The following is a 12,818-nucleotide window of genomic DNA, read 5'->3' on the forward strand; positions in this document are numbered from 1 at the left end:
AGAGAGAAATCACATATGAAAATCTGGGAACTAAATCGTTACCAAGAAATTTCTTCACCAATGTGTTTCTTTTTTTTTTTTAAGATATTTTTTTGCGGCTTACGCCTTTTATTGATTTTTGAAGGGACAGACAGTAGGCTGACAGGAAACGGGAGAGAGATGGGGGGATGACATGCAGTAAAGGCCGTGTCGGGTCCGGGAGTCGAACCCGCGGCAGACTGCGACTGGATTACCAGTCCGGTGCCCAGACCGTTACGCTACGGCCTGGGCCCACCAATGTGTTTCTAAATGTGTCTAATAACATGTACTAAAAGTTTGAAATTCAACTCCTGTGGGAAATTGAGTTATTAGCATAATATGTGACCATACCCATAACATCCTATACAAGGCCAAAAAGTCAAAATGTCATCATTCTTTAAGTAGCATGTGACATATGAAACTAGGGTTTTTTCATGATTCCGAATCCATTCCAAGCATTAGTTTTGCACAAAAAACACTCCTTGGGCTAAATTAGGCCATATCCACACACCCAAATGTGCTGACCTCATCACGTTTGTGATGACGGCTATGGCCGTTTTCCTCCCAAGGAGTGTTTTTTGTGCAAAACTAATGCTTGGAATGGATTCAGAATCATGAAAACCCCCTAGTTTCATATGTCACATGCTACTGAAAGAATGATGAAATTTGAATTTTTTTTTCTTTATATAGGATGTTATGGGTATGGTCACATATTATGCAAATAACTCAATTTCCCACAGGAGTTGAATTTCAAACTTTTAGTACATGTTATTAGACACCTTTAGAAACACATTGGTGAAGAAATTTCTTGGTAACGATTTAGTTCCCAGATTGGTCAAATACCTGATAAAATGCCCTTACTACACTAGGGCTTGACGCTTAGCATTTTTCCAAGTAGCACGTGTGCGACTAAGTTGAAAGATCTAGTAGCACAGAAATTATTTTAGGAGCACGATGAAAAGTTATCAAATAATGTGTTTTTGAGGGGCGCTAGCCCCTCCTATGTATACCGGTATACATAGCTTTAGTCCCCACACATCTCATGATTTGCCATTGACAATGAAAGGGGAATTCAGGTCCACTAAATCTTGTCCCATCAAAACATAAAATGCCATTGAAAGGAAAATTTATACGTCATATGCAAACGAGCAAATCAGCTATTAAACCAATCACAGCTAGGTATTCTGATGTACGAGATGATTCATGATGATGTATGATGATAAGAGTGTCCGGTGACTTGAGAACGGTTGAGAACTTGAGAACTTGAGAACTTGAGAACGGTCACCATCAGGTAGTGGTACTAAACGGAACCTCAGTAAGGCAAGTGTGATTTGGGGCGATCGTTCCGGTTACCTCAGCGTACAGTCGCTCTCTCGTCGCGCTCTCATTGCTTGAGTGCTAATAGTTAAGCTTAATATCTTCAGCGATCATCTCTTGGCTGTCAGATCAGTAATCTTTTCAGCCCGCCGGCTGATGGCGAGGTTTCACAGTGAACACTGCCATTTTGATTTGCTTGGGTGACGGCTTTGGTATCTCGCTTTAAATGTGATTTGACATCACTGATGTTGACGAGTGCAGGGGCGAATAGTTCTTATAACTGTAGGGGATACAGGGGGGCCCGTCCCCCTTTATCGTCAATCTTGACACAATCATCCCACACTGTACTCCTATGTGAAGCTTGGCTGACATTTCCAAGCAGGCTTTCAAGCATGGCCAAGCAGGACATAAACAGAACTAGGCGGTGCGCGCACAACCAGACCGGACATGCACTAGCGCAGCAGCACACACCATTCCTCTGCCATTTGGAAAACTTTTTTAGCAGACCTACAAGCTTGTAAGCGCGCCACCGAGTGGTGCGCTACGAGCTTGTAGGTCTGCTTTTTTTATTTTTTATTGTGAAAATGCGGCACAAATCTTTGAATGTGTATTCTTTCAGAAGACTTATTTATTTCGACGTCAGGCCTAAATGGGTTGAACTGGCTATTTTGGAAAACAGTTTATAACAAATCATTACAAGTGTGTGCATATATAATATAACATCTGTGTGAAGTGAGGGGTGCACTTATCTTATCATACATCATCATGACGTAAAATAGACACTATGCCTATTTGCTCAGACACTATGACGTAAAATTCTCAATTCATCGTCAATGAGAATTTAATGTTTGTGTAGGACAAAGTTTATAAACATACAGTACACTAAAAGCTGGATATAGGAGCCCCTCAAAAAAAGATTACCGGTAGATTTAGAATAGAGACAAGCACGAGCCAAACTTCCAGTTATCTCTAAAACATACCAACATACAAGACCCCATGCACCTATGATGCACGCATGTGCACACGCGCAAAGAGACGGGCTGCTTAGTTAAAGCCCATGTGTCTGCTTAATAACTTACTAAAAAGGTGACAACATACTCTGTGCACCCACACACAGCTCTTACTCTGACAGACGCACACACTGATGCACGCCAAGACAGAGAGAAAGATGGAGAGATGAAGAGAGACAGAACACACATACCAAACGTGACACCCCCATGCACTTATGCGTATGCATACGCACTGGAAGACAGACAGGGAGAGCAGTTTGACATTACTGTGTCAGACAGTGTAAGAATTCTTTTTTGAGGGCATGCCTCCTGGCGCAGATTTGCTCTCCACTGAGGGTAACTTCTAATCGGAATTTTACACTTTAAACCCCATCCCTGTGTCTCTGTCATTTTCCGAGAAAGTAAGAGTAATTTGAGTCAGTGCCCTTTGTCTTAAAACCCACTCACGTGTTTAGCCAGCTCTGCCATATCGGTGTGTCTCTCCCCGCGGGGTCGTTGGGGAGTCGACTGGTCTATCGGGGAGGAGGATAATGACAAACTGCCACCCATTCCCATGGAGTAGGGGGAGAGGAACTTCCCATGTGGGCCTCGGAGAGGGGAGGCCTTCTGCGAGGCGGACCAGTCGCCGGCGGACGATGGGTAGGAGGAAGGAGACGAGGTGGCCGGCGAGACAGGAGACGAACTCACCGTGACCCTGTCTGCTATCCACTGTCGTACCTGAAGGCAAAGGGAGAAGAACCAAGAGGAAATTGTACATGTACTGTAAACATGTGTAGTTGTACTATTGTGATATACCATAATGTGACTGATGAGATTTTTGTGTGGTGCAACCACTACAAGGAACAGCAATGTCTGTGTTCACCTATGTGTCCGTGTGTCCGCCTATGTGTTGGTTAATGAGCACCAGTATATGACTATGAGTACCAGTAGGGGCGCGGTTGTGCCAGAAACAGAGAGAGGGATAGTGCTGCACTGTTGCCTGCTAATGAGAGACAGAGAGAGAGAGAGAGAGGTGGGGGGGAGTTGCACCACTCAGTTCACGCGGGTGTGATTTTTTTTTAGGTTTTTTTGGGTGGGCGGACATGCATGGTTAGAGGAAAGCCAAAATGGAAAAAGCAGTAGCCGGAGCATACTGCAGCGCAACATCATTCTGACATCCATCAACCTCCTTGCTTTCTAGCTGTTCAAAACTGCCATGGCATGCAGAGCCTCAATCCTTATCAGATGTCATACAGACAGAGTCAGACAGTAAGTCAGTGCCCCACGCGTCATACAGAGTGAGAGTGCCAAATTAAGATGCGCCCATGAATATTAGCCTATCTGGGTGTCTCACAGCCACCACTTACCTTTAGCAACAGTGCCTTTCTGTCTGTGCTGTCCTTTCCATGCTGGAAAACACATATGGCTTAGCATGCGGCCAATTTAAATAAAAAATAAGTAACACTAAATAATAATAACGAAAGACACTTATTATCTGTGGTATTTATAAGAGCACTATAGTACATGCAAAAGGAAAAAGTACCATTATTTTCTCATGCCCCCCCATGTAAAGCGTCTTTGGGTACTCGAGATAGTATTGTCATATGGAAATATTCCTGGGAGAATTACACCATATATTAAATATTGCCAGCATGACAAATGCCAGAATGACAAAATGACTGCAGAATAAAAGGTGAGTGAGAAAAACATTTGTGTCAAGCAAGCCTAATGTTTTGCTTTATTGTTTTTGTTTTGAACCAAAAATAACTAAATTTATCATTTTCACTTTCTAAATAAAATATTTTTCAAAATAATTCCTGAGAACTGCATCAAGGGAAAGCTATCTGTCACACAGCCCAGACGACCAGGATCAGTATATCACATGCCAGAAACGATAAACAATTGGCAAATAACTGTACATGACACGTAAATGTGTTAGCATCATCGCCTCCACTGCTTCATCTGATAAAACAGCTGCTTTTGCTTTATATGCATCTGCAGGAGATGACCTGTTAAATACGTTTATAACCCTAAAGCCATCAGGTGTGTGTAACACCCAGATGGCTTTTGATTTGACTGTTTAAGTCAAATTATTGTGTATCCTCTGGTCAACTTTATATTATCTGATGATGCTTATGGCCTAAATGGCCTGGCGGCCCATATATGGCCGAACTTACACATCACCACAACCCACCTAGAGCTCTGAGGTCTGCTGACCAGTCACTATTGACAATGCCAACAGACCTAACCCGGAAAACAAGAGGCGACCGTGCTTTTGCGGTTGCGGCCCCAGAGTTATGGAATAACCTTTCCCCCACACATTAGAGCTGCCCAATCCATAGAGATTTTAAAGTCCCTTCTCAAAACCCACCTTTTCTCTCGCCTTTAATGTTGCCTGATCTAGATAGTTACGCATTTGTTTTTTCATTCTAATGTTTATGTATTCTTCTGCTATTCTAGTACTTTCTCGATGTAATTCTTTTATCATGTTGTTACTATACTATGTTTTTATACTTTGTGTTTATACTCTATCTACCGTGAAGCACTTTGGTCAATTTCGGTTGTGTAAATGTGCTATATAAATAAAGGTTGATTGATTGAGTTGACATCCATTCTCAAACTCATACCTGTATTAGCAATGGTAATGAAAACAACGAACCATCAAATGTGTTCTTGCCTGTTACCCACCATATGCAATCTCCAAATTGGAATCAAAGCCTGCCCACATCTTCTATATATCTCCTATTCTGTAGCCATCTCAGCGTTGTTACACTCTTGACTACTGGTAAATAAAAACAGTGGATTGACCATGTTAAATCAAGGGCTTGAAATACCTTCTCCTCTGGGCTGGGGGTGACCATGCCAGATTCGTTTGTGTCATCATGTTTAGCCTCTTCATCGCTGGCCTCGTCTGAACTGCTGTCGGTCCCGGGGTCAGCCTCCGCTGCTCCTGGTGACCTGCCCTGCTCCATCTCCTCACTCTCCTCCTCTTCCTCTTCCTCCTCCTCCTCCTCCTCCTCATGCTGACAGAGGAAGTCAGCCTGGCTGACAACAGCTGTGGTAGTAGCAGAAGCTGGGGATGTGTCTGTTACTTCTACTGATGGAGCGGGCACATCAGAGGACTGTGTGCTGCTAGCTTTAGGGGTGACAAATAAGGCCTCTTTGTCAGATTCTGTTTGTGAAGGTGTGGGGGGATCTGCTACAGCCTGAGGGGGCAGGGATGGGGTGTTCGTAGTAGTAGCAATACTAGGCTGCAGTGCCTTGGTCGGAGAAGTGGGTACAGTAGTTGTACTCTGCAGCCGATCTTTCTGGCTGCCAGCCGCTACAGAGACAGTTTGGGGAAGGCACTCGGCGGTCACCGTGCCAGAGTCAGAGCTATGGGCATTGGTCAGCGTGACGGCCACATTCTGCTGCTTGGACACCTGTGTCAAAAGAGCGGGTGGCGTTTTGAGAAGAGGAGAGCATCCTGGTTTGAGAAGGAGGTACTTTGGATTTATACCACCAGAGGAAGGAGTGGAACACATGTCCTCTGGTCTGGTCTCTCTGATCAAAGCAACATTCTGAATATTCTGTGATGTAGTCTCTGTCAAAGTAGGGTTTTCTTTGGTCCCTACGGGTGAAGAAACACGGGGCTCAGGCTGTGTCGCACTAACAACAGGGACATTTAGAATTCGCTGCTGCCCTGCCTGGAAAGCAGGTAGAGAAACAGGAAGGGACGAGTCCGCCACCGTCTCCTCCTGTGCGACTACTTCCATTGTGGGAACGAGAGATGACACATCAACGGTTACTTCCGCTTCCTGTTTCTCAGGCAACATTTGAATGGCAGCCGAAACACTGTGCATTGCCTGATCTGAGAGCGCTATATTTGACTGCAAACCAGGTGCCACCATTTGAGCACTGGTGTCAGTCTCTTGGTCAGAGGGTGAATTCGATACAAGGACAGTAGCAGCTTGAACTACACAAACCTGTCCTGAGTCTGTCACTGTCACGTCAACTTGGTTAGTGTCTAATACTAAGTGCTGTGCTACAGTGACTACCGTTTGTGTGGACAGGCTGTGGGAAACATTAGGAGAAACCTCCGTTTCAATTGTGTCACCGGATGATGGGAAGGATTGTTGGGAAATTATGATGCTACCACCATCTGTAATTGTATGAAGGGAAGATTCAATGTGGGAGTCCAATTCCTCTTTGTCCACGTACTCCTCCGAGTGGTCCAGCAGTGCGTTGAATAGGTTCACTTCATAGCCCGGGGAGTGAGGCATCTGTGTGCCACTACCAACGCAGATGGTTTCTTCTGCCACCTCCTCTACCAAATGGCAAATCTCATACACCTCCATGGGTTGGGAGTCTATATCGATGTGCGACTGAAGGTTTTCGTCGTACATCTTTGGTTCTTCAGTAGAAAGCTCGGAGCTCAGCTCATCGACAACAGCCGCCTCACACACACTGCCGTCCTCCTGCTGTACAAGATAACTTTGATTCACATGCACTTCAGACCATTCCCCGGCAATGTGAGCCTCCTCCCTGACGTACACAATACCTGGTGTTCCGGCCGAATGTACAAGCTCAGAGATCAGTGGGGTCTCAATAGTGTGGACGTGGTCAGGGGGATTACATGTTTCAGCCTCAACAAAATGTACCACCTGCCTTGAGCCTTCTAGTTCTGCCTCAAAGTGGGAGGGAGCACAAAGTGTTTCCATGGGGCTCTCCTGTTGGAAAGAGTCGACCAAAGAAGTGGCCGCTGTGGCCCGTTCCTCTGCATCATTCCACACTGATTGTGGAGTCTTCTCTATGTTTTCGCTCACACCCTTGTCAGCTGAGCTGCTGGAGTTGGAGCTTCCATTGTGGGAGGAGATGTAGACCCCAGAACTGGTCTCTGGTAGTTTCTGAGTCTCAAATGGTTCAGCTGTTGAGAGTTGCGCGTCTATGTGAGAGGTGTCAATGAGCTCTTTAATGTGCCCATGTCTCTCATTTGACACTGAAGGATCTTGAAGTAGATTCTCTCCCACATTTGTGGTGCTTTCTCCCAGCATCTCTTGGTCATCATTCGAGAGCCGTTTGATAAGTCTGAGTTGTGTCGAGAGGTCAGTTTGTTTGCTAGGACTATTGTCTGACAGGGATAGTGGGAGTGAAGCCTCTTCCAAATTTTGGTGCAATTGCTCTTTAGCGTTAGACAGGGGTATATGGCTGCCCTGAATGGCCTGAGCAAGAGGAGCCGTCCGGTATTGCTCCATGCCACTGTCTTCTGTGTCTTGGACTGTACTATCTGCACTGGGACAGGGGACAAGGGGAGGTGATGTGGTGGAACAGGATTGAAAGTGGGGCTGTGGGAGGATATTTCCGACTGTGTGCTCTCCTCCTTCAAGTTCCTGGTTTGCTCTAGTCTCTTGTTTATATTCCAATGTATGTCTGTCTGAAAGGGACTGTCCCTCCTCCACACCCGAGGATGTGACAACCACCAATCCACCAGCCACTTCTGGTGCCTGAGCCTGATCTTGGTCAGTCTGCTTTGTCTGGCTTCTTCCTTTATCCGTTTGCGACCCGTAATGCAAATCTCGCCCTGTGCGGTCGAAGGAGGGAGATGGTCCCCTTTGTGTCTCAGCAGAGAGACTGCAGTCCTTGACGAGAGACGATGGCAGCGGTCCTCCACTTCGAACACCTTCGGCAGTAATCTTGACCGTGGGTCCCTCTTCCAGGGGGCGAACCTTAGCGTCGCTATTGTTCGAGAGAATCTCTGGTGAGGCAGTTGGAGGGGACTTTGTTGCACCAGCAAGGGCCGAGCTGGCACTGGCACTCTCCTGCAGCGGCACGGTGGATGTGTTGGCGAGCCGTGGGAGTCGTGGGACCAGGAGGGAGGCAGCTGCGACCGGCTGCGGAGCATGCTGAGGTGACAACCCAGCCACATTCTGTGCAGCCTGGGGGTCACCACCCAGCACATCCACAGCCGGAGGGGCGCACTGCTGCACCGCCTCCCCCCCAGAGCTTCCTCCCCCTGTGCTGCCCCGGCTACACACTGCACCTGGATGGGGTGATACAGGATGTTACTAAGAGGTTGGGATCATTTAAAGTAGGCAACTTGTTCCAAGTTAACAAGGGACAGATGGCGGATAGAAAAAAAAACACTTAAGAGAGAATGCATAAAAGCTCGGTTGTATTTTCCGTTAAGACACGGCAGTATCTTGACGCTAAAATCTGCCATGCTATGTATTAAAGAGTGCAAACAAAACAAACATGAACAAATAAAATAACAAATTAATGTATTATGAAACAAACTACTTCATTTATGATAGTGAGTCTTTTGGTTGAATATTTGCAACAGTTAGGCTACTTATAGGAGTTACTAATATTTAAATTAAGTATAAAAAAAATTAGACCAATAAAGCAGTAAAACTTTGGGAAACTTTACACACTCAACTGTCAGGGGCTACAGTAACAACTTCAGGCAACCCTGAGGCAGCAGGCAAACCATGAATTAAATATCACAAGCTGCACTGCACTGTGCAGTCTGAATCCACCAGTTGACTATGACTGGTGGATCAGTACATTTTGGATGTGTCATCTTTTCAGAGAAAAATTACTTCTCACCTGTCTGTGGTGTGAGACACAGATCTTCTGTGCTTTCTACTTCCAGGATGCTGAGATTAGGGTCCTTTCCACATATTCTGTGAAACAGAGACACTACGGTTGGTGACACAATTCATGAAAACAAATGAGCTACACAGTACAACTCTGCACAATTCGTTGAACCTGGACTCTAGTTGGGTAGCACCAATGAATGGTTTCATTGTTTAGGCAGAATTATTTCACTGTATTGCTTGTGTAAGTCGTGTTGGGTAAATTCACGTAGTAAAGCCATATCGGCTCAAATGCGTGTCTGATAAGTATTAGTAAACAAAGATATTGGCTACTGTGCGTGGGACGGTACAGTATGTATCCTGTCACGTCACGCGAGTTGCATAGTGTCCAGGTGGCTAGCATGTTAGCTGGCTAATGCTAGCATTATGATTCTTTGTATCAAATGCGAGCTCGTAATTGTATTTTGCTCCACTTGAACGACCAGGCAACTAACCTTTTTAATCGTATGTGAGGCAGACGCACAGTTTTCTGCACTACACTCTCCATGACTTTAGAATTCTGCAGCACGCTCTTTAAAGCTAAGAGCCGGCGATACACCCAAATTGGTTACCCATCTGGATGTGTAACGCCAGAGGTCACTAATATGACAAATCGATACTGCTGCACAAGTGTGACAGTGCACCTTACAGTGTTTGGTAGGCGTCTGGGTTTGTTCTTTGTATGCTACAGGGAACGTGACCTAATAACCAATATTGAAAGCGGTTTATAAAGCGTTCGCTCCTTTGCTCTACATTGTTCCGTCGGCAGCGACATCTGGCGTCACAGAAATCGATAGTCAACCGATTTGGGCATTACACCCGGCGACCAAGCGCGGGGCCCCCGGCCCCCAACCCATTCATTTCATTGCCTCATCAATGGAAATCTTAGCCACCGGTGGCTACTATTAGCCACATGATGTTGTGTATTATACCGAGAAGCTGAATGGCGTTTTTATTTTGGTTGGTAGCGACGCATTGGCGGCTTTAAAAACACGCGACCGCCTTTCTATTCTCGTCTCGAGGTGACAATGACACCAGGAGCAGAGTCCTGTTCCCTTTGAACAGTCAGAGACGTGGTTAAACGTTCAACACTGGCACTGCTGGTTAATGGTAGTTGACTTGGCTAGCCCTTTAGCTAACGTTAGCTGGTAGCTCGCTGCCGCCTGGTAGATGGTGCAAGTACAACTGAAAGATTTGCTTTTGCTAACCCAGCGAGCTCCAACAGTCACTTTGGTCTGTGGTGGGTGCATTGGTTGGGTGCGCAGGCGCCCCCATCCATCCATCCCACCCGCAGTTATGTAATGTAATGCTCAGAATGCTAGCGAGTCCAACACACTGAACAAGTTACTTCGCACACTGGGGCCAAAAACGTCCCCGAAAGTCGCATTGCATTTATTATAACCCGCTTCAACATGCACGGCTGATGGGAACAATTGTCCGTGACGTCACGGCGCGGGGTCAACTCACTAAGCTACAATAAATAAAAAATAAAAAAGCCATGACATTGTGGTACACTTTAACTGTCAGTGTTATCTATGAAACATTAAAGTGTACAAATATATATATTATTTTTTTAATGTTACAAAGTTCCATGTGAATGTTTTCAATGACTATAAAGGGCCACTTAGGGGGGTTTAGGGAACCCCACAGGTGCCTCTTTAGCAGTGACTTGAAGGTAAGAATGTTCAGGGGTATGTTAACTTCTCACCTCTCAAATTAAAAGTATTTTATGTGTTCGTGTTGCAATTTGATGTCTCGTGGAGCGACACTTAACTATGCATACGTTTACGAGTTGTCTGTTGCAAAAAAAATAAGGGCAATGATGGAGTGTTATTCTGGACCTATTCAGTATTAGCCCCCCTAGCGCCCCCCCCCACTAATACTTCCTCCACAACCCCCCCTCCCCTCTCAAGGCCGCCATCTTAAGTTCCCACCTACCTGAAATTTCCGACCAATTTTCTTTTACTAAATTCTTGCTGAAGGAGTCGTCATCCGAATAAAATCGCACTCAATCCGGGGTGCTAACAATCCAAACCGTCTCTCGGTACCCAACGAGGTACATGTAGGTCCGTGGGAAGAAGTTAAAATACGGTCCGGGAGAGAGTGGTTTCGGCGCAGAATGTAGCGGTTGCGGGGAGGAGACTTTACGCAGCGAAATGGTGGAGGACCGCTGCTGACAAAGTGCACAAGAATGTGGGATCTCGCGAGAGTTGAGTCCGGCGCGCCGCTTGAAACATTTTAGGATAATGTTTTTTTGCATTTTTCTATAATTCAAGCAACTGTCCGATTATGAAATTAATTCCGCGAGTCAATGGTTATTTTACAGCTATTTTGGATTGCGTTGCAAAGGGTTTTCTTCTTTCATGGACAGAACGAACTCCCGCTGTTCAGACAAATAATGGGTTTATAATAATAATAATAATAGCCTGCTGCTGGCTGCAGTGCTCCCTATTGTTTGTATTGTATTTCCCTATTGCTCCCTAGTGCTGCTATTATAGAAGAAGTCACTGACTAGCTTGCCTAGTCATTCATTCATTGTTGTTATAATGGAGATCTGGAGTAGAACATGTTTAAAAGTAGTTAGGAATATAATTAACATTATAGTAATCTTTATTTGTGCTTCACAATCCAGGAAGAAAAATAACTCTGCAGCTGACATAAAATATAATGAATAGAAGATTCCATTCCAGCTACAAGCATTTAACGATTAATGTAAACCAACAGATGTTTGAGGAGGACATGAAATGTTGTTAAATAAAGTAGGGTAAAAGATTTTACACAAATTATAGGCTATTCTAATTTCCCTCGCCCCCTTTCCCCCATACTGTAGTGTAACATGTTTTCCTTTTTTTTGTTTTCAACTTTATATGATGATTTCCTGTTTTTCATAGAAGTGTATAGGCTATTTGTATTTCTGATGAATTGAACATGGAGGACCCTGATATCTCTCTCTCTCTCTCTCTCTCTCTCTCTCTCTCTCTCTCTCTCTCTCTCAGCTCTCTCTCTCTCTCTCACACACACACACACACACACACACACACACACACGCACACAATAAGAAGAAAGGCAGATTATACAAAATTACCTATTTGGACAGGCAAAATTGGCGATTTATTTAAGTATGAACGAAGAAATGGATGGAGGACAGAGGTGTGATTGTCTAGCAAAAATTTGAGGTTTTTAAGGGTGTTTGGGATTATTTTTAAAGAATGTAAACAATTTCAAGAATAAAGAAGTTGTTAAAAGTTAAAAAATGAAGTAAGTGGTGCAACTCCGTGTGGGGGTCCCTGGGGGGGGGGGGGGGTTCCCAGACCCACAGGAACGCACCCAGGGTGCCGGCCCGACCCAGCCAGCACCAGCCACACACATAGTCACTTAAGGAAGTGGTTGCACCACTTAAAAAGTCTCTCTCTCACACACACACACACACACATGTATATGTAGAGAGAAAAGAGTAAGTAGGCCTATAGGCTATATTGTGTGTATTCCTGCACCATCTGCCTTGAGTGATGCCATTCACTTTATGCGCATGCATAAAGTGAATGGCAAATCAAATGGCAAAGTGACAGGCAAAGTGAGTTTAACATTGTTTAATGTAATTTAATGCAATTAGATTGGATGCATGGGCTGTCAAGGCCAGAAAGTAGTTTTTAGCCACTCAGTAGGCATTTCTGCATAACTTCCTGGTTTGATGATGTCACGCGCATACCCTCTATACAAATTAATTTATTGGAGATTCTGACTTTCGTGCATACATTTTCTTTTTATTGTATTAATCCACTTTTTGTTTGGTCAATATTTTCTCATTCCAATAAAGTCCTTTGAATTGAATTGAAGGCTTGTCAAACTTGTGTGGTGTGGGCCACAATGGTCAAAAGGT

General features: G+C 44.8%; 1 protein-coding gene across 4 annotated transcripts in view; it reads right to left on the reverse strand.

Annotated features, from left to right (window-relative positions):
* srcap (Snf2-related CREBBP activator protein) overlaps nucleotides 1–11,060 on the reverse strand; it is a 48,921-nt gene extending 37,861 nt beyond the window's left edge. For 2 of the 4 annotated variants that reach the window (XM_083787325.1, XM_083787327.1), the window contains exons 1-4: nucleotides 8,910–8,983; nucleotides 5,159–8,343; nucleotides 3,692–3,733; nucleotides 2,793–3,062 (exon numbers count right to left, since the gene is read on the reverse strand). In XM_083787325.1, the coding sequence (XP_083643451.1) occupies nucleotides 2,793–3,062; nucleotides 3,692–3,733; nucleotides 5,159–7,558 (2,712 nt within the window). In that variant the 5' untranslated portion in view covers nucleotides 7,559–8,343; nucleotides 8,910–8,983. Of the gene's footprint in view, nucleotides 1–2,792; nucleotides 3,063–3,691; nucleotides 3,734–5,158; nucleotides 8,344–8,909; nucleotides 8,987–10,876 lie in introns of those variants that run through there. The other 2 variants (XM_083787328.1, XM_083787326.1) reach the window with 2 other exon arrangements.
* Between the last annotated feature and the right edge of the window lie 1,758 nt (nucleotides 11,061–12,818).

The sequence above is a fragment of the Protomyctophum parallelum genome, assembly GCF_964188405.1.
Source record: "Protomyctophum parallelum genome assembly, chromosome: 17".
Taxonomy (NCBI): Eukaryota; Metazoa; Chordata; class Actinopteri; order Myctophiformes; family Myctophidae; genus Protomyctophum; species Protomyctophum parallelum.